This window comes from Aptenodytes forsteri, unplaced genomic scaffold (genome assembly GCF_000699145.1).
Source record: "Aptenodytes forsteri isolate BGI_AS27 unplaced genomic scaffold, ASM69914v1 Scaffold284, whole genome shotgun sequence".
NCBI lineage: Eukaryota > Metazoa > Chordata > Aves > Sphenisciformes > Spheniscidae > Aptenodytes > Aptenodytes forsteri.
Genome location: NW_008794445.1, coordinates 4,495,959 through 4,516,819, shown reverse-complemented (window position 1 = coordinate 4,516,819; position 20,861 = coordinate 4,495,959). Strand labels below are relative to the sequence as shown.

The window sequence follows — 20,861 nt, the reverse complement described above, 5'->3', positions numbered from 1 at the left end:
GGAATGCAACATTTCAGTGTGTCCTGTGTGCACATAATCCGAGTCTCATTTAAGCACTATGTGGATTCAGTATAGCTTCAAACTACCACGCATTATACAGGACAATGGAAAGTCAAATCTTTTCACTTGTCTTCCTCAAATAAGTGCACACCAACTAATCCACCAAATGTAAAACTCCAACTACTTGCAAGTTTGAAAAGGTATGTGTAGTGCTGGTAAGAAACCTTGACACATGAAGTGTGCAAGATTAAAAGCAGATTAGCTATTGATACAGCTTGTTTCCATTCTCCTGAAAAGGGAACAATTTTGTTCAACTTTGCCCAGTGCTCAGTGTTGAAATCCACAGACTTTGGAAACACAGTCCCTTTTCTCCATCTTTTGACCTATCCTTGTTAACCAACCAACTTCTCAGTGTTCAGGAAAGCACTTTGTCCATGTACAAGCATTCATTCTGGGGGTGGGAGGGAATGTAAGAACTTTGAAATCCACTCCTCCTCTCTTTCTCTTCCCCATGTCTCTCATCTTTTGGGATTTAGAGGAAAGAGGAAGACTTCCCAGCTCCCCATGTCTCTCATCTTTTGGGATTTAGGCTGGGAAGTCTTCCTCTTTCCTCTTTCTTCTGCAGTGTTTAGCCTTCTTTTAAGCTTAGGACACTGGGGGAAAATTGCGCTCTGCACATAAAGAGTAATTACAGAGTAAGCAGTTGTATTTAGAAGTATGCATAGTTTTTCCCCAATAGCAGTTAGAACACAATGCAACAAAATACAGCCTGTCACGTGTTGGGTTTTGGTTTGGCTTTGGGTTTTTTGTTTGTTTTGTTGTTTTCTTTTGGGGATGGGGGGAGGAAATAAAAAAAAGAAAATTAAAAAAAAACACACAACCCACACACAAGATATTCTTGGTATTTCTAATGTTCATTACCACCACAAATGCAAACTACTGCACAAGTAGAGATCAAAAGATAAACTTGTTCCCGATGATAATAATCCTAAGACAATACACATATAGAAAGGATTCTTTTTTTAATGAAACAAAAGTAGTATCTACCAAAGGAAAGAGGGAAGAAGAGACTCTCAAAGCTCTAAGGAAAACATGCAATAGGAATGAGATTTGCTTTTAAAAACATGCAGAATTTATTGTGGGGGCTTTCAGTAACAAGTTTAATTATTTTTTAAGGTGAGAAATGAGTAATGGAAATAGTAAATACTTCTAACTGCAGTTTGTTGCCCAAAGAAAGATCAAAACAACATTGGATTAATTGAACCAAACTATAATACTTAGAAATAAGAAAAAAAAAATCATCTATTAGGTGAATTTATTTGCCAAACATTCTACTTACTAACAATGTAAGGGATTAAATAAAAGATCCTTTTTAACATTCTTATAATATGTACTGCAAGAGCAAAGTTGAAAACAGCCTCTTTGGAGGCACCTGTTTTTATTGTCCATGTAAGCTCGGAGCAACAATCTTCAAGCTCATTTCCTGAAGGGGATCCTAACAGCAGTAAATATGTACACAAATAGCACTGTTGTAGCCTAATCTCCCAGAAGTATCTGAAAGTAGCATGGTATCCAACAAAGTGAACTGCATGTACTTTTGCAGAGCTGTCAGGTATCATGTTGATGCCAAGGAAAACCAAACATGTAGGTGCAAAAGCAGCTGTCCAAACTGTACTCAAAAGGTAAGAGACCGATGTTATCTTACTGGCTCTGGCAAACAGAGGAACCTGCAGCACCATCTCAAGTGAGAAATACATACATGGGGAAAATTTTTGCTTTTAATAAGACGACATGGATCCCAACATAGGTGATAATGCCAAAAGCTAAAATTGTGAATGGCACAGGAAGGAGTCAAAATAAATCCCACCATCTGCTCCAGGCACATTTGGGAAAAGAACTATATATATCCACTGCATAAAATTCAAAAATAGAGGACACATATTTCAGACTGAACCACATATTTGAACTTTCACTAAATGCACCATTTTTATATAGGCACACTGATGAGGTATCTGAAAAGAGGATTAAGAATTACTTCAGAGATCAGTGCTTTTTAGTATCAAATACACAGTTAAATAAGTATCAGGGAAATATATGTTGCAGGTAGGACATGCCTATTATAAAGAAATAGCTCAGGCACAAACTAGCACTTTCCCCTCCCCCATCTGAATCTAAAGGATTCTGAAGCAGCCAAAAAAAAATGATGAGCTTTGCAGGGCTCTTCAGATACAGGTGTTATGAAAGGGAATTAATGAGTTCTTTTCCTAGAAACTCAAGGTTTCTTAGTATCTTCCTTATAACTCAGGCCCATCAGGATGGATCTTTCCATTATTGTGAACAGTCTTTTCTTTTAGTTTGAGCCGATTCTCCATTCATGAAAGCCCCAGAGCAAGTTCTACGCAAGAATGAGATGTGCATTTTACTAAAACCCAACTGTTTATTATTTAGCACACCCAACTTCTCTAAATTCTTGATATGGTTAAACCAAGACAAAAGGGGTCAACTACAATTACTCAAGTCCTCCCTCTCGCATTGAGAAACCTATTAGACATTAGACTTAAGGACAGCATTGTAATTATGATAGCTCTACTGGAGTTAAAGGAGCTCTGCTATTGCACACAAGCTGACGATCCGGAACACAATTCTAATTGACTTTAATTAAAAAAACCCTACACTAAAAAAAACAAACAGAAAAACCCCCCATACCCCATTTGGCCTGCCACAGTCTGCAATGGGAGACTTAGAAGACAGAAAAGGAGAAGACATTTGGCAACATAAAACATACTCCAAAATAGAGAGGCTTTTAAGATTTGAAATCTGATGCTTGGAAATAAGAATGAAAGCTTTAATACACTCCCTACGTGGTGATTTGTGCTGTTAGAGCTATTCTTTATACCTAGAGGGTCATTTGCTCAATAACAATTGTAATGTGACAACAGAAAGCACTGTAGAAGTATCTGTCCTTCCAACATTCACACATGGATACAAAAGCCACCTCCAATCTCATCAGCACGTGAGCGCCCAGGGTTCCAAGTCCAGTGCAAAGGATCTGTGGTGACATGACCTGAGTGCTCAGTCACATTATCTACATTGAACAGCCACTGAAGTTTTTGTAGAATGGCATGCAGAATGAGTACTTGCCACTATTTTTTTTTTTTAAATATCAGATTCCCTTCTCCCATCTTTATCCTCTGACATCCCATCCCCAGCTACTGAACAAGAGATGCAGTAATCTTACTGTTTGTTTGTGTAGTTTAGCCCACTCGAGGGCTCCCATGTACAGACCATCCAACTGTGCAATAATATAGCCAGCATGCCTCCAAAAGGGGTCATCCTTATTATTTCTGATTTGTTGTCTTGTCCATTGATCTTGTTTCCTGCAGAGGAACAAACAGGTTGGGGTTTTCTTGTTTTTGTTTTAAAGTATAATTGCTAATGCAGGGAAGCGACAAATGTATTATGACCCAGATGATCCAACCTTCCTAGTGTTTTGAGGCAAATCATGTTTTAGAAATCCTGCAGACATAAATGTTATATCCTCTGGGTGTAAACGTTCAGATCCATGCAACGTACCCTACAGTAGTGTGCCTCTACCAGACTTTAGTATCAAAGAAATAGTTGGTCTCCACCCAGAGGTGGAGATGAGGGACTCTACTACATCAGATCTAGCAACCCCTTACAGTCAGTAAAGGGAAACAAGCATTTGACAGGTCAGATGAACCATTCCCTTTTAAATGCCTATTTAAGGATAAAATAGACTGACCTTTGAAGAGCCTATTTCTCTCCCCTACATACAAGTGCAATGAAGGCGTGCTGCTGTTGGTGCTCAAGCACTGCCTAGGAACCATTGCTATCCTCCTCTGAGGAAAAGGTGGGAGGCCAAACACAACCATCCCATGTGCCAAATCCAATCAAGAGCTTACTATCCAAATAACCCAGGTTTAGAGCATGAGGCAACACAAGCTGAACAGACCCTAGGGCAAGAGCAGCCAACATTATAAGGATCTCCCAGAGTTCCCTCCTTTGCTGTGCGCAAAGGGCCACAGAAGAACCACAGTTGTTAGAGCAAGTCAGGACCAGATTCTGGCCTCTTCCATCCTCCTGTATCTATCCATCCAGCATTGTGTACAGCAGCAAAAAAGAGAGAATGAACCTGGCAAGGAAGCAAACTCTTCCAGCAGTCTATGGGTGACAAAACCAGCCAGATTTAGCTTTCTGGAAGTAACAAGATGCAAGAAGTATGTCAGAGGAAACAGGGATATGGTCAGAGCATTCAGGGCTAAAGACTTTCAGGACAACACAGCAGCCCATATTGTAAGACTGCTATTAAGTAAAGCAGCGATGCAGGAGTCCAAAATATAGACAATAGACAAATGATACAAGGCCACCTAGTATTTCCCCCATCCTCCAACAACGCGTCTTGGGGGATACAGCTGCTATTCTGAGTCATTCTGGAAAAAAACCCATACACATTGATATGATAGCTAGCCCATTTTTCTCACAAGGACGACAGCAATACTGAAGAATGATAGTAAGGGAGCACTAAGATTTTTTTTTTTCCCCTCTTCTTTTTGGATAAGCTAAAACCAAATCAACTTCATATATGTGCACCAATAACAGAATTAGTCAGATATATAACCATTTGTGGAAAGCACAAGACAAGGGAAAGATGGAAAAAGTAGTCCCCAGAAGTGACCGAAGTTTCACAGAAGTATTTGTAATGGAAGAAAACGTAAGTCTAAGGAGATTTAAATAAGCGGTAATCACAGCTGAGTTTCCCAGTACCTGGCCTGGTTCTTCTCCCACTTGTAGTTTCCCACCAGTGTAGCTGCATTATTTGAGCAGAATTACTTTTGATTTATACAGCTGAAGAGAAAAGGGAATCAGGACTTTTGTGTTTAGAACAGAATTTACATCAGTGGTAGAATAAACAAAATGCTAACCTAACAGAGGAAGGAAAGGATACACAGTACTAAAAAGATTAAGGTACAACATTCAAAATATCAGCTTTTTAGAAAAGGATTTTGACTAGAATGACATTCAGAATTCATTGGCATTATCCACACCCCTTTGCAGCAATGGTTTTAAACACTTCTTTGAAATAATAAGAATTAGGGAAGGGCATATGCCCTTCTTCATGTATGTTTAGAATTTTTTTTCATACTAACGGCATTTGGAGGGAAAGGAAGCATGTATTTTCTTCAGCCCATAAGAAAGAGAATAAAAAACCCTCAAGAATTCTGTCACCCTCCAACCCCAAGTCTTGAATAATTTCTTTTTTAATAACTAAATACATACGCCATAAAATTCTGAACTCCACTTCGAACGGTGGGATTCTTAATTAACTGCGGATACATATTTGCAGCATGGTCATACATGTGCCTGAAAGAACAAGAGTAGAAGTTATTCTTTTGCATCTTCCCTTCCTTTTGCTTACCAATCCATTGGTCAACCAGCATGGACAGTCAAGCACCACAGTCCACAAAGTAAGCTTTTCCTAATCACAGAAATTACTTCGTATCTTCAATGCATGACAAACAGCAAAGGTAACACAAATGGATTTTTGAAATTTAACTTAAAATAACCAACCTTGCTAATACCTGCTCAAACTGCTGTATAATGGAAAGAGAAGCAAGAATGAACTACTTCATGGCAAAACTTCACGTTCAGGGAATAGTTGTAGACCAGAAGCATCTTGGAAGCCTTAGCACATTAATTTAAATCACAACAAAAATAGTTTACTGGAGAGCTATTATATTTGGAACCAAGAAAACACAGAGGTGAGGAGAATTAATTTGCTGATTCAGTTGTGAGAGAGAGAATTTCAGCCTGAAATCTAGCCAGTTTTACTTACCATTTTACCATTAAACATGTTCCTTCCTTAACGATTAAGCTAAATCTCTCTATTTTAAAGTGTATCTACGTTGATCCTACGTGTTCCCACAGAAACTCCCACTCATGCCAGCCCTAAACAGATTCAGCTTTATGGAGAGCAAAATTACTGTGATTTTTTTTGTTGAATTCAGTTAGCTGTTTCATCCCCATTAACTAATAGAAACAGAAGTTGTAGGGGTTTTTTTGGTTGGTTGATTGGCTGTTTTTTGTTTGTTTTGTTGAAGTGACGCACTTTACATTTCAAGATGAAATAAACTGCCAAAAATTGCTCAGGAGCCCAAAAGTTCAAATCACCCTTCGATTTTAGATCAAATGTAATCATCTGATTCAAGGCAAAACAGAACTTTCGGATTTTCTCATTCTGTTAATTTTTTTTCCTCCTATCAGCATTTCATAATTTGGGTCAAACTTAACGAACATTTTTTTCGGCCACTGAAAAAAAAATGGAGGAGGGGAGAGGAATATTTAGTTCTAGGTGGAAATCAGCAGAAAATTATTTCGCTGAGGTCTGGAGTTGGTAGAACTACATCAGTCATCAGTAAAATTAGCTCCTACTAAGTGCTGAGAGAAAGAAAACAGAACTAAGAAACAGATACCAGCCTCAAGGAAAGTACATGCCAGCAGGAAAGAATTCCCTGTATTAAAACTCATGAGGGCAACTTCCTCAGAAGTATGCAGACAAGAGCTCTTCCCAGTTTCCCTCAGGGCATAATTTGAGAATCCAGCCAGAGATGATTGAATGGTTTGCTGATAATTAGAGAATCATCCATTGACCTTCACCCCTCTCTTTCTGTCCCCTGCCCCATTCCCAGCTGTTTATGTACTTGATTGCATGACCCTGCTGCCTTATCTCAGCTCTGGTACCATTCTGACTACCAAATCTAATTGTTGGCATACATTCAGGCAAAACACTAACCCAGCAAAAAAAAAGGGAATATATTTTTCTGGCAGTTTGTAGTTTGAATTAGGTTGTTATGTATACAGATGAGCAACAGAGGTGATGCAAGAAGGCAGCTCTCTACTGTGTTAGTAAATGAACTGATGCATGAAAGGGCCTGATCAGTGCCAGGGCAGACACAAGTTGGGGGTTTGGATCTGTGGAGGGAGGTGCTGGAGCAAGAGAAAGGAGCATTCAGCAGCTTCGCACCATTACACCATTCATGAAACTGCAGCTGTAGTATCAATTTCAGTTCTAGAGTTTCCTGTCTCCCATTTAACACAAGACTACATGCCATAATCATAACCTACTTCTTGAAGAGGACAAGGAAGTTGAAGAGACAGATCAATATTCTCCACCTCTGCAGTCACAGAGAATTTGGCAAATAAAAATCCAAAATAATTTTAGGAAGGAAATTATAGCATAACATACTCCATACCACAAGTCAGAGTTCTCATGGCACTAGAGAAGAGGAGCAAATAGCACAAGACAGTTCATCTGGCAGATGGTCTTTTAGGGATGAGAACAATAAAAACAGCCAGGATACAACTCTAATCACTGGCTAGGCCAGGACAAATGATCAGGCTTCCAGGTTTGACCATCAGGTCTACTCTCTTCATTTTGCACTCAAGGGTTATGCAACGCAAGGCAGATTTTACACTAGTAGTATCTTTAAGCTGTGATGACTGATGTAGAGACTGGGTTAGTTCAGAATCAGGGGACTAAAGAATCAGCTTCTTTAATGCCCTTCCTTCTTGTATATGCTAACAGAGGACATTGAATTCCTGGAATTCATTTTTCTTTTTTAAATGCCCAAGGTTCTTGAGAGGTTTTTTCCCTAGTTGCCCTGGATTTTCTTCTGTTGTTGGGGTTTTTGGTGGTGGTGGTGGTTTTGGGGTTTTTTGCTTTAACAAAGCTTCTATGTGTGTGGCTTGCATGTTTTGTAAGGGTATTATCCTCTGAAGTAAGCTGTATCATTATAGTAAGGTAAGGCTTTGCAACTGTATCTAAGGCCAAATGCAAGGCAATTACAAAGCTGGGACAAGAATTCAAAGTCTAAAAACAGCAAAGCAGAGCCCTGCTTCTTCAAATTAGAGAGGAAGATGACAGGACTCCAGTCAGCTGAGGTTATATCAGAAAAAAAGAGTACAACTAATGTTTCTTCAAATTTAAATACTGCTCTTAGGCACCTGGCATGCCCCAGTTGGAACTGATTAAAAGTATGTGCTTAACATCACGGATTTGGATGTGCTCTGCCATTCCCCAAGTAAAGTGAGGCTTCATTAACACTTCTGTTTGTAATGGGGGAAGAGAATTTACACCCAAGAAAACCAGAGCAAACATCTTTGGCTGGATGATAGGACTGGACCTTACAGAGAGGTGAGAGACTGGCAATAAAAACAAATGTCTGATCTCCAGACACTACAGACACTAGAATTAGATTTATTCCACCCCTAACTATGTGTTTTCAAAATAGACATTTACTACTTGAATCAGGTGCTGACACTAGAAAGATGAATCATGCTCTAGAAAAGGTCTGAGTTTCTACCCCCACTGTTAAATGGGTCTGACTAACTTAGTTATTGCTTTTTCTACCACAGACCTATATAGCTAGAGCTGAGATTAATTCTTCCCCAGTAATCTGAGATAAGAGAGTCCCAGAATGTTTGGTTGGGTTTTTTTTTTTAAATCTGGTTGTCTTACATTCTGCTTAGGTTCCTACTAAGGACAAACCGTACACTTTTAGGAAAGAGATTTTGTCACTCTTTTGCTTACATCATGAGGCCTAGCTGTGTCTAGAAACCTTCCTTCACGCCTTAAGTGTAATGCAAGAACTGAGCTAGTCAAGAATTCCTGGAGATCTCCAAATTGCAGGCACTGTCAAGCTGGAGCTCCTGCTCACCAGACAGCTTCTGCAGGAACCTGTACTTCAACTTGGGATCACGCTTGCGATGTATCCTTCCCAATAATGCATCACATCAGAGTTCTTCCTGGTAGGACTTCAGGGTTTCTGCGAAGAGCCACCTTGGGTCATTTCTACTTCATTAAGTCATTGCCACAAACAGATGCAAGACAGCTGGAGACCTTGGAGTTGTTCAGGCTACAGGTAGCAACGTGCTAGAGGGCACTTCAATTACCAGGCATACCCAACGTATTCACATTGGGGGGCTGAGCCACCCGAGGTAGTGCTTGTACAGGCAAGTGACACAAGCGTCTTCACTCTGGTAGCTAAGTGGCTGTTGACGCAAATAAAGCCTTCACCACAGCCAAACACATTATTATACTCTTCCTTGTTGTTACCAAGTTTTTAAAAAGGAAGGTTGAGCTGCGTGCAGCTACTGTGGGCACTGATGTCTGCAAAGGCAGAAAGAAAGTGTTTAGAGACACCTTCTCATTAAAGAAGTCACAATGGTGCTGGAGAGCTTCCCTGAAGACAGGCTGAATGGGCCAGGCGGTCTGATGGGAATAGAGTTACAGATTGGGAAAGACTGTTTCCCGGTTTTACTTCAGAAGACTTGTGTAACTGTCCCAAAGAAAGAACACCTGCCTGCATGTTAATTAGGATTCTGTGAATCTCTAGGCAAGATAAAGAAGAAGAAATGGAGCTCTGAGAGCAATATTAACATCTGCAAACTTAGCGAGTTCTCACTACTCCTGTGGTTCAGGAAATTGCAAACACACAAGAGAATTCATTAGTTGCAGTTTGCTGAATAAAAAAAACCACCAAGGTCATACAGCTAAAACCTGAAGTAATAGGTTCTGTCTTCTGAGGGGTCAGAGGAGTGTATCACTAATTCCTCTCTGCTCCTTAGCTGGAGCATTTTCAATGGATCTTCTCAGCTTCAGAGAGAAGCCCTCTTTATCCGAAATAGCTTTACAAGACCTGACAGAAAAAGCTTATATTCACAACCCCCAGGGAGAATATGCTTCCACTGCAGGTACAGATGTACAATGGGGCAAAGACAGACCCAAAACCCAAATTCAGATCTTATGTATAGTATTTGATAGTCATTTTAATGATGGTATGCATTTTGAGGTTTGCACTGTCAGAGGAGTTCTCAGTGGATTTCCTCAAAAAGTATCCTCAGAAAAGAAAGGCTTTGGCTACTTCTGGTTTTGCATCTTAACCCACTCTCGCACTTAAACTCCTATAAAACCATTCAGTTTCCCACTTTGCTTGAAAGCCAGAGTCTCAAACCCTACTTTTCCGCCCTGATACAAACCCTCAACTTCACTTCCACAGATTTTAAGATCTCTGTTCATTACTATTTCTGCTATATCCACTTCTCTACAAAGGTCCACTCAGTGCTGGAGCTGGTAGCCCTACAGTAAGAACAGCTAGGGCTAGGACCAGCCTCAGTAATCACCTGACCTAGAGAAGGCAAAAGCCTTGAGCAGAGTAACTTGTACATACCTTTACTTCTGTGAATCTTCACGTCACACCCATGGAAAAAACAGAGGGGAAAAACTCCCCCCCCTAAACCTAAGCATAGACTAAGATATCAGATAAAGTCCCTGCAGACACTGTTTCACATTCAAACCATGTTTAAAGGAATGGGCATATACTTAAGTTTGTTTAAAAGACAGCCAGGAAGACTTCTAAATCTACTGTGGAGGCAGAAGGGGAAGAGGGTGTAGGTTGTTGCTACTAGAACATTACTTGCCATCTAATTGGGCTTAGCATGGATTGGGCTCTCTATGTAGTATACCAAAGCTTAAGCTTAACCACTTAGAGATGAGTACACTTAGGTAAAGCCTTAGTGAAAAAATCTGTTGAGCAATACCCAATTTTAACAATATTCTAAAGGTAATGCTAGCATCCCCCAGCTCCATACGTAGTTCACATAAACTGACTGAATAGCACATAACAGTAACTTCTCATGCCAAATAATCCAACAACATACATCCAGATCTCTCATGTACTTCATTTCCTTTCCTGCCTGGAGTACAGGTTGTGTGCACTCAGAACTTTAGGATTCCTTTACTCTTTCCCTCAGAAGTATTTTGCTATTGACAAATACTACATTACTGAATTTCCTTTATACTCTCCAGAGACCTAGCTGCCTCTCCAGCAAAGTCTACTGGAGAGTCACATTAACATATCATATGATCAGAGAACTATCCATAAATCTTAACTGATCTTAAAATGTCTTACTAATTAAATTAACATCATCTTGTCCAGCAGCCATATCTGACAATTGTTCAACAGACCTCCTTCCCCTGCTGGCCTTTTCAACGCAGCCTATGGGTATTTATTTTAGCGTTCTGGAAGCAAAGCTGGTGACGCCAAATTCATGTCACTGCATCCATCACAAGCATCTCCCAACTATTCCCCAGCAATGCGTCAGAATTTCGGAATTTTTCTTTTTCTATTACTAAGCTGATAGAGGAGAAGATGGAGCTTGTTCAACAAGCCACGTGTCATGTTCTTAGCTATATCACCAGCTATATCCTACCAGTTAGTACGTCATAGTGCCATTCTGTCTTCCAACTTAGTCAAGGAAAGAATAGGGTTTGGTTTTGAGGTTGTTTATTTTTTTGGTTGGTTGGTTTTTGGGGTTTTGGGGTGGTTTTTTTTGTTTTTAGAAAAAAATGCTCCGGATTCGTAACAAGTACAAAATTCTGTCAGTTTTCATAGATCTGCACTGCGGGAGAGATTCAGTCCCTCATCTTCTCTTCAAAGGGCTTTCAGGAGTACACTGACCCTTCTAGACACTCACCAGTCTGCCTTCAGGTCTATCAGTACATCAGCTTTTTTTTTTTTTTTTTTAATTTGTCCAAGACAGACTAAACTCCCCATGCTGTGAAGTTTCAACATCTGCTCCCCAGCAGTTTCTTGACAGTGTTTGGTGAAAAAGGTCCTTAGGGAAGCCCTGCAGCCCTTGCTAGCAACATCTCTCCCTGCCTGATCTGCTCTCAATTGTCTTATCTGTTGTTGTTCAGTCACCTAACTAAATGCTGGGGAGATAACTATTCTTTCTGCTACCCCTTTTGTAATTACTTACAACATAGGGCTTACACACTTCCTCACATGTACGCTATTCTGTGATTACATTACTTAGTAAGTAATATAGATACAGTACTCATCTATCTCACCAAGGTGTTAGGAGAGCCTGCAGGATGAGGAGAGGGCACATCTTGATCCCATAATGAAGATGCTATACTTCATACCTGCTACTAATTAAAAGAACAGCACACAACTGCAAAATGTATGGTTAGTTTAAATGGATGGGAATTAAGGGAAAGGAAAAAACAAACAAACAAAAAACTCACAAGTGTACAGAAATCCACTGGAAGTGTCATAAGTTGAGTTGCTTCCTGAAGTACTTACGGAGCTGTGAGATAGCCTTCCAAGAAGCCAGCTGCATACATGATATCTTCATTGCTTAAGGTCTGACGGCCATAGCCTGCTCTGATCTCCAGAACTCCCCAACCTGTCGTCTGTACAGTGTTGTTGTAGAAACCATAGGCATCTCCAGTCCTATCCAGTATATTCTTGACCTGAAGTGTTTTTTCAGCTCTATGCCAGTACACGGTTGCATAGCGGATTTCTATGGTGCAGAAGAAAGGGGGCAAGGGAAACAAACATGAGTAGGTTTTTCCTATCTAATACTGAAATGTCAAGACAGTATTTTAGCAGTTTAAAAAAGTTAATTTGATAGCTTTCCATCAGGTTTAGTTCTACTATGGAGAGCAACACTAATGTTAACATACTGAAAAGTGGCATGAGAACTAACTGGAGTTTTACCAAGACAAAAGCTTACAGCTAAATAGTCTTACGTTACTTTCCTGGAAATTATCTACAACTCTTTCAGTATAGAGCTCCAACACAGCTAAGTTTTGACATAAAATTCAGAAAAGTATTTCCTTACCTGGCCCAGAAGAAAATCTATACAAATCTTATTGAAAGTAACTGTAGAAGACAGCATGCCTTAGCAACTGCAAGAGATTATAAACTACTGTTGACTTTGTTTTCCACCTAAAGATTCAAAAGGCTACAAAAGTTTTCTGAACTGTCTTTCTGGGCAACTAATCCTGGAGGTGGCATTACTGAACAGGAGCACTAGAACTTGGTGAATCACAGGCTTAAGACAAAAGCACCACGGGTATGCAATCCTTTATAAGACACACAATCCCTATCACCCAGCCGGAATAGAATCGATCCCAAGTGTGAAATGAACGGGAAGGAAGTGCACTAGACTGCTCAGAGTTCTGCTTGGACTGCTGTTTAAAGAAACATTCTTCATTAGTTGGGGTTTAATCCTGCTGAGCTGAAGAACAAAGAGCAAGGTAAACTGCTCTCCAAAAAAACCCTACAACTCTAATTCAACCTTCTGTAAGATGGGACCCGATTACATCGGTTCTCTATTCATGACTGATCAAATCACTACTACAGTATTGCAAGTGAAAAGAGTTCAAGTGAAAAGAGTTCAAAAATAATGAGTTAGAGTTCCCAGAATTATTTGAAAAGTTTTAAGGAATTAACTCAAACACTTACAACTACTGAGAAACCAGCAATCTTTTTATTCCCCTGACCCTTCTCCAGTGTGTTGCCTTCTCCAGGCAACTAGCCCTGCCAGTTTATAGCAAGAAATTACAATTTGGTTACTGCTCCTCACAACAATTCATTTTGTGCATCATGCCCATAACAGCTGCAAAACAGAGAGCTAGATCTAATTCTGGATGATCTCACACAAAATACTTGGTATGCATACTATGATAATGGAACCATAAAAAAAGCAATATAATGCCAGCACCATACCTAATGCTTTTCAAAAAGCTGTAAGTAAAATGTTTGTGATTAAGCAGCTAGTTTGATTTCAAATTAAGTGCACCCACTTCATTCAGTACTCTAAAACATAACAAAGAAGCTATTTTTATGAAGAGCCATGACCTATTTGAATAAAAAAGCAAAAACATTTTCCAAGAACCAAACTCCTTCTCCAACTACTCACTTTTTGACATAGCAGTTACTCAGCTGCTTTAAGCCAGTTTTCATCCATTTTACTAGACTGTTGAATAATCTGTGTCATTCAACAGCTGGAAAGCTGTTCTCTCCTAGTGTTCCAGCAAGAATAGCTAAAACTGTTTCTTACTGAGAATCACAGAATGGCTGAGGTTGGAGGGGACCTCCGGAGGTCATCTTGTCCAACCCCCTGCTCAAGCAGGGTCACCTAGAGCAAGTTGCCCAGGATCATGTCTGGATGGCTTTTAAGTATCTCCAAGGATGCAGACTTTTACAACCTCTCTGGGCAACCTGTACCAGTGCTTGCTCACCCTCACAGTAAAAAAGCATCTCCTGATGTTCAAAGAGAACCTCCTGTGTTTCAGCTTGTGCCCATTGCCTCTGGTCCCGTCACTGGGCACTACTGACAAGAACCTGGCTCCATATTCTTAAACACCCTCCCTTCAAGTATTTTTACACATTGATGAGATCCCCCTTGCACCTTCTCTTCTCCAGGTGGAGCAGTCCAAGCTCTCTCAGCCATTCCTCATGTGAGAGATGCTCCAGCCTCTTAATCAACTTCATAACCCTTTGCCACACTCTCTCCAGTAGCTCCAGATCTCTCTTGTACTGGTGAGCTGAGAACTGGACCCAGCACTCCAGGCAACTCCCTACCAGTGCTGAGCAGAGGGGAAGGATCACCTCCCTTGACCTGCTGGCAACACCCCCCCGATGCAGCTCAGGAGACAGTCATCCTTTTTTGGCACAAGGGCACATTGGTGGCTCATGTTCAGCTTGGCATCCACCAGGACCCCCCCATGCCCTTTTCTGCAAAGCTGCTTTCAAAATGGTCAGCCCCCAGCATATATTGGTACATGGGGTTATTCTTCCCTGGGTGCAGGACTTGGCATTTCCTTTGTTGAACTGCATGAGGTTCCTGTCAGCCCATTTCTTCAGCCTGTTGAGGTCTCTCTGAATGGCAGCACGACCCTCTGCTGTATGAGCCACTCCTCCCAGTTTTGTATCATCAGCAAACTTGCTGAGGGTATGCTCTGCCCCATCACCCAGATCATTAAGGAAGATGCCGAACAGTACTGGCTGCTGGCATACACCACTAGTTACTGGCCTCCAGCTAGACTTTGTACCACTTAGCACTATGTCAGTCTTCATGATGTACTAGAGACACTTCTCATGTGAACAGGAAAAGCGTTAGCAAGAACAGAATTTTAATAGGGAAGGAACTGGGTTCCCCCCCTCATTCTATGAATAGAAGTTTTTACATGAATCACTATTTAGAGATGAAGTCATTTCAGGGACTTGGAACACAGTGTTTAAAAACATGTTTTTCATCTGCCAGGTACTGAGGCTATTTAAAGGACTGAGACATGACAGACTTTGGATAACTCTTCAAGCAGCTATAATCTTCCTTTTCTGTTGTCTCCTTAACTATCTTCTAGTAATACATGGGGTAATTGCTACTTTAGCTTAAGGGTAAACATGGGCATCACTCAGACTGAAATCTATAAGAGCAGGCTGATAAGGGTCATCACTGAAGAGAGCAAAAGGCCATCTTACAAAGCTAAAGCTCACATAAGCAAAGAGGTCAGGCGAAGGGAGGTCCTGTGAAGAAGTGGTGCAAGGGGTCAGCACAGAACACGACTAACCTGTCCAGCAGTAAAGGGGAAGGCTGATTCCAACCAAGAAGCCCACTGCGGGGCAGAGGAGAGACAGGCCACGTGCTCAGTACACAAAGACAGCTGAAGAATGGGTAAAAAGAACAAGAACAAAGTAGAGGAAAAGATGATCTTCTTCCCACCTCTTCAGTAGGCTGTGGAGAGGTAGCGAGTAGTCAAGAGGAACCAGGGCAGCTGGCTATTGTTATTAGTGCCCACAGACTAAATAGGTATGTCAAAGAAACTTTCTTCTGCCTAAAGCAAAATAGCATTGCCCTTTTTCTTTTTTTTTTTTTTTTAAAAAAAAAGAAGGCTGATGCCGGTGCCAGACAGACTGATCTGACACAGGTATTCTAACACAGCAGGCTGTGTTTCTTTGTTTTATGCTCTGCCAGAGAACGAACATGCAGAGCTATTTTCAAGTCAGAACAAACTTTAAAATTACCCTTGAAGTTTGCCCTGCCCCAGCTTCACTACATGACAAATTTAAATTGAAGAAAACCAGGACTAGAAGAGGATGGGAGAGAAGGGGAAACATTAAATTACAGGATAATTTGCAACAAACCTGGAGAGGCCTTTAGAGGAACAGCATCAAGGTAGTTATCAGAGGTGTGGCTTAACAACAGTGCTGGGAAAGACCATTTCCCATTACTGATTCCCCCACCCCGCCCAACTCATTCACTCATCATCCCATTTCACCTCATTAATTTTTATGTCGGTTTCTGCAAATCTAATTGCCCTGGTCTAAAGTGTCAAAATACCTACATATGAAATTGCTATGTTTATTTCAAGGAACATATGTATAATCATACAGTAATTGTTATAATTTAGAAGATGTCTTTATCTTGCTACAGATGGAGTTAAAACTACAAGCTTATAAATCTGTGTACACTTAAAACACGCTTACACTACAATGTATACAATGTAAACAAAGCATTTGCTTTCACCCAGTCTGTTAAAATTTTAATCTGCATTCATCTAAACTAGCAGCACTACCTTTGCCAAGAAAACCATCCAGAACTGAAGTATAACATGGAATATAGATATACAAGAAGCAACTGCATGTTTCCAACCAATCCCATATGTGTCCTGCAAAACCAGGAACCTTCCCCTTGAATAATGCTGGCATTTTTATATTTATTTTTGGAGGGTGAGGCAGGGGCCCTAGCATCTCTTATCCCAGCAGTTGTATTGGTAACTTCTTACATATGAATCAAATGCAACGTCTCCATGAATCTACAAATCATCCTTTTATCATCGAAGTTAGACTTCCCAGTGTGTAGCTGAGAATGCTGACAAGTATTTCAGCCTATTGCCTGCTCTCAGGACTCTGAGGAACAGAAAAGACTGTGACAATCTGTGGCTATTCCATAACAGTATTGCTTGGAATAACCTAAATAACAAGCCAAGCACGCACTATTTACTGTGATGAATGACTCAAAAATCCCTGGAGACAGGGTAGATGAGCGGAGTCACCCCTCCCCTCTTTGCAACCAGCCAGCCAGGAGAACTGCATAGCATCAGCGATAGCACAGTTCCACCACAACCACCAGTGCACTGTATGGTGGGAGACAGAAGTGGAGAAGTGCAATGACAAAACAAGCTTGGAAATAAAAAAGTGTTCCTTCTCCTTTCTGCAGTCAGTAGGTACTGAGAGGAACCTTTCCTCAAATTGCCTGTTTTTAAAGATACATCAATGCTTCTGCCAAATAAAGACCCAGAAATAGGGACTATAGTTGGGAGCGTGCTGGAATTTCTTCAACATGTGAGAAGTACCTGCTTTTTGCCAAATAAAATATAGCTTAAATAAAGGAAAAATGAAGATATTTCAGCCATGACTAGGAGGTGGTGGTAGTCCCCTTGGTTTTCCGGCTGAAATGCCAAATCTGTTCTCTGCCTTTTTGGCTCAATACAGGCATTGCCAAGGTTATGCTAAAAGTGGAGCTTGTCTTTTATTTGGTGGCAGTGGGAGAGTGGAAATACATACATGTTCGTCAGAATATAGAGAAAGCAATTAAAGGAAATACTAAGTGAGAGGACTGAGGCAAGATGAAAAAAAAAAGAAGAAATCAGATGCTGAAGATGACATGAAAGAGTAGCAGTAACTTGTAATGAAAGAACAGAATGGACAGAGAAGATTAGGAAGAAAAAACAAGAGCAGTAGAGTGAGATGGCCCAAGACCATCTTGCAAACACACTATTTGATAACTGCCACTAATATTTATTAAATCAATTACACCCACAAAAATAACACCTGACATGCCTTAAGAATGCCAGTAAAGTTCATTTGGCAATATGCAACAGCTGCTTTTCCTTATGGTTTCTAAAGCATAAGTTGTTTTTAAAACATACATATATCTAGATAGGCTATTGGACTTTCTAATTAGAGAAATTAACAGAACTCCCTTTTCCTTGCAGATGAAAGAGCTACAAAGTTTGGAGGTGAGAATTAATATTCATGTTTTTCCCTTAGTCTGAGAAACAAGCTAACTCACAAGCAAAGAAGCACTGGTTAGGTTGCATGTAACAAGCCAAGTTAACAACTGTGAGCATCTCCTAATAATAGGAAAACCAATGGCTTCCTTAACTACTAACTAACTAACAACTACTATATTTTACATGCATATTTTTATCTATGGCTTTTCAACGGTGAAGCCTTTTTTTGTAGAGGTGTTCAGATGTACTTCGTAGATTCCACCTATGCACTTTCCACTAAATAAGGAAGCTATCACTCTCTTTCACTGAAAAGTAGTTTTGCACAACTTAGAAACACAAAAAAACCTAGCGCAAAGTTGCGCATCTCCTGTTTTCAGTATACCCTCTCCTACAGCTAATGTTCAGTAGTAAAGATTATATTAGCATGGTATAGCATTTAAACGTTTCAAGTCAACCATAACAAGGAGCATCTGATGTTTCTGTTCAATTTTGTAATTTGATAGAGCTTGTCCTATTTTCCCATTAAAAATTTTAGAACCATCCTTTTAACTGTTTAAAAAAGGTTGTTTACTTCTAAAGTACAACTGAGATTTCAAAGTACAGTTATGATTGGAATCCATTACAAAACAAATGTTAAGTACTTCAGGACTTTGTTAGAGATTAGCTTAAACCACACAAGAACTTAACACGAAACCCAGTAATTTTCAATTAAAGGAGTAAATGCTTTCTTGTTCTGCTTGAATATAAGCTATTTGCATTTTCTATTCTACCGGCCTTAATTCATCCTATTCCCTCATACATTTCAGGTCTAAGTAATTTTTCAATTTGCTTCTAACAGGCCTGTCATTATTTGAAGCCTAATCCCCTGATTTGTGCTTACATGAGAGAGAAGCAATATTCAAATGTGAACTATAAATTAAGAGTTTGAGTCTTGTATGGCTTTCATGTTCACAAGGACATTTACTAGTAAAGCTTAGCTGATGCAGAAAACTTGCCAAAACAGTTACAGGTCCCCAGTATAGGTCATCCACAGAGGAAACAAAAACAATTTCACAAGTAGCTAGTGGAATTTAGTCCCTAAATTTAAGTCATTTTTACCAAAGAACATTCTCTAGAAACAGTTTCCAAACAGTATTATGAAGAATCTTCAAGGCATTCAAAATGCTAAAGAACAATGAACCAATTTAAAAAAAAAAAATCTAGACAATTCACAGTGCTGAAGGCCAAGTTTACTCCATTAAATAGCCTAAAGGCATTTCTATTTGCTGCTTAGCAGTTTTCTACCAGTACTTCAATTATGATGTGAGGAATCAGTCAGGTATTAGCTGAAACTACTTTATACCCTAAATTTCCTTTCACTCCCTCTGCATGATTCACAGTTGAATCCTTCAGTCCTGCTAATACAGTACCAAAAGTTCTTGCCAATTCAGGTAAGGTTTGAAAAGTAGGTCTCTGAGATGAGGTAGGACCAACAGCAAAATGAGATGCTTGTAACATTTTGGACATTAAAACAACTGTTACCTTAATTTCTCCTTGTTTTGTAGCAATTAATAAGTTAACTAGGAATTTCCTAGAAGATAAGCACTGAATCCAGCCCTTAAGATCTTCAGAATTCATTGAAAGCTGCAGAAGGGATATTTTCCTGCTGAGATTTGCTCCCCAACAACCCTACTGTTACCATCAGTACAAATGGTATCTAGAATTCTCCGATGGGCATTCTGCTCTAAATGGTTGCTGTCACTAACTTTTACTGATCCTCCAGAGGCAGCTTCACTTTCACATACTTCACACTTGCTCAGCATCTCTTAAATTCCCTCCTTTAGTGACTCCTTTCCCTAGCCTTCCAGTTACTAGTAAATCCCTTTCATACTTTGAAATGAAAAAAAAAAAAAAAATCCTATGTTCATACCTGACTGGCATGTCTTTTCCAGCACATAGTTAGCTACCACAGTGCGTGTCCACAGGTGCAATGTTTCCCAAACATACCAAGCAGAAACTCAATTTCTAAGTGGGAAGCCAAGATTCTGTGGAAAACTGTGAAGCTCACCAAAATGTGCCATTATGGCATTTGCCAAATTCTGCTTGCATCCAAATCTGACTCTGAAGCTGCAACAGGAATAAAGCTCTAAAATCAGGAGACAGAAAAGTTATAGCAGTCAACAGAGGAAGATCAAAAGTGTTAGAGAAGTTGCAGTTATTGAATTACTCTAATTAGAGCTTTACAACTTTGACTGAAAAAAGTGTATTATGCAAATATATGATGAAAAACAACCGTAAGCCCAAAATTAGCATTAAGTGGTGTTTGTACCATAGAAAACAACTTCAATTTTTAAGTTAAGTTTATCAGATATCGGTAAATTACTTTAATGACAAGACAAGTTTATTTACTCAGAAAACATCAGATCACACATAGGTAGGAATTCTGAAACACAGATGATGACCTATACCCACAAGCTAGCACTAAAAGATGCAAGTTGCGGCATGCTGTAGGCCACAGCACCAAAACACAGTGGCCATCCTAAATGATTCCCGTGCACGCATATTACATTAAAACCCAGCACCACTGGGCGCTGAAGGCAGCTTCCCATCTGTTAAATTCTTAGTTTGGTTCCCCTCATCCATTCCGGGAACGGGAAAGATGTTTTGAAAGCATGCAGGAATGAAGTGCCAGCACTTAACACCCACGAAGCACCACGGCAGAGCCTGCCCCAGCCGGCGGGCCATGAGGTGCTCTCGGAGCAAGCCTATGAAGCAGCCGGGCCCCTCCCCGGCCTTGCAGGGTCCCTCCGGGGGATGGAGGGGCTTAAACGGCCGCGACGGCGCCGGTACTGCCGGGGGACGAGGCCCCTCGCCGCCTCGCACCCGTTTCCAAGGCGGCACGGGGGGTCTTTCCCGCCGGAGCCAGCCGGGGAGGAGGCGCAGAGAGGAGCAGCTGCCCAAGGCGAGGCGCGGAGGCCGGCGGGTCCCCCGGGGC

At 40.5% G+C, this 20,861-nt stretch overlaps 1 protein-coding gene across 1 annotated transcript in view; it reads right to left on the bottom strand.

Moving 5' to 3' along the window:
• PLBD1 (phospholipase B domain containing 1) overlaps positions 1 to 20,509 on the bottom strand; it is a 40,115-nt gene extending 19,606 nt beyond the window's left edge. Inside the window, exons 1-5 of the mRNA XM_009290138.1 lie at positions 20,449 to 20,509; positions 19,797 to 19,883; positions 12,165 to 12,384; positions 5,299 to 5,382; positions 3,239 to 3,377 (exon numbers count right to left, since the gene is read on the bottom strand). Of these exons, the coding sequence (XP_009288413.1) occupies positions 3,239 to 3,377; positions 5,299 to 5,382; positions 12,165 to 12,384; positions 19,797 to 19,883; positions 20,449 to 20,509 (591 nt within the window). The remainder of the gene's footprint in view (positions 1 to 3,238; positions 3,378 to 5,298; positions 5,383 to 12,164; positions 12,385 to 19,796; positions 19,884 to 20,448) is intronic.
• Between the last annotated feature and the right edge of the window lie 352 nt (positions 20,510 to 20,861).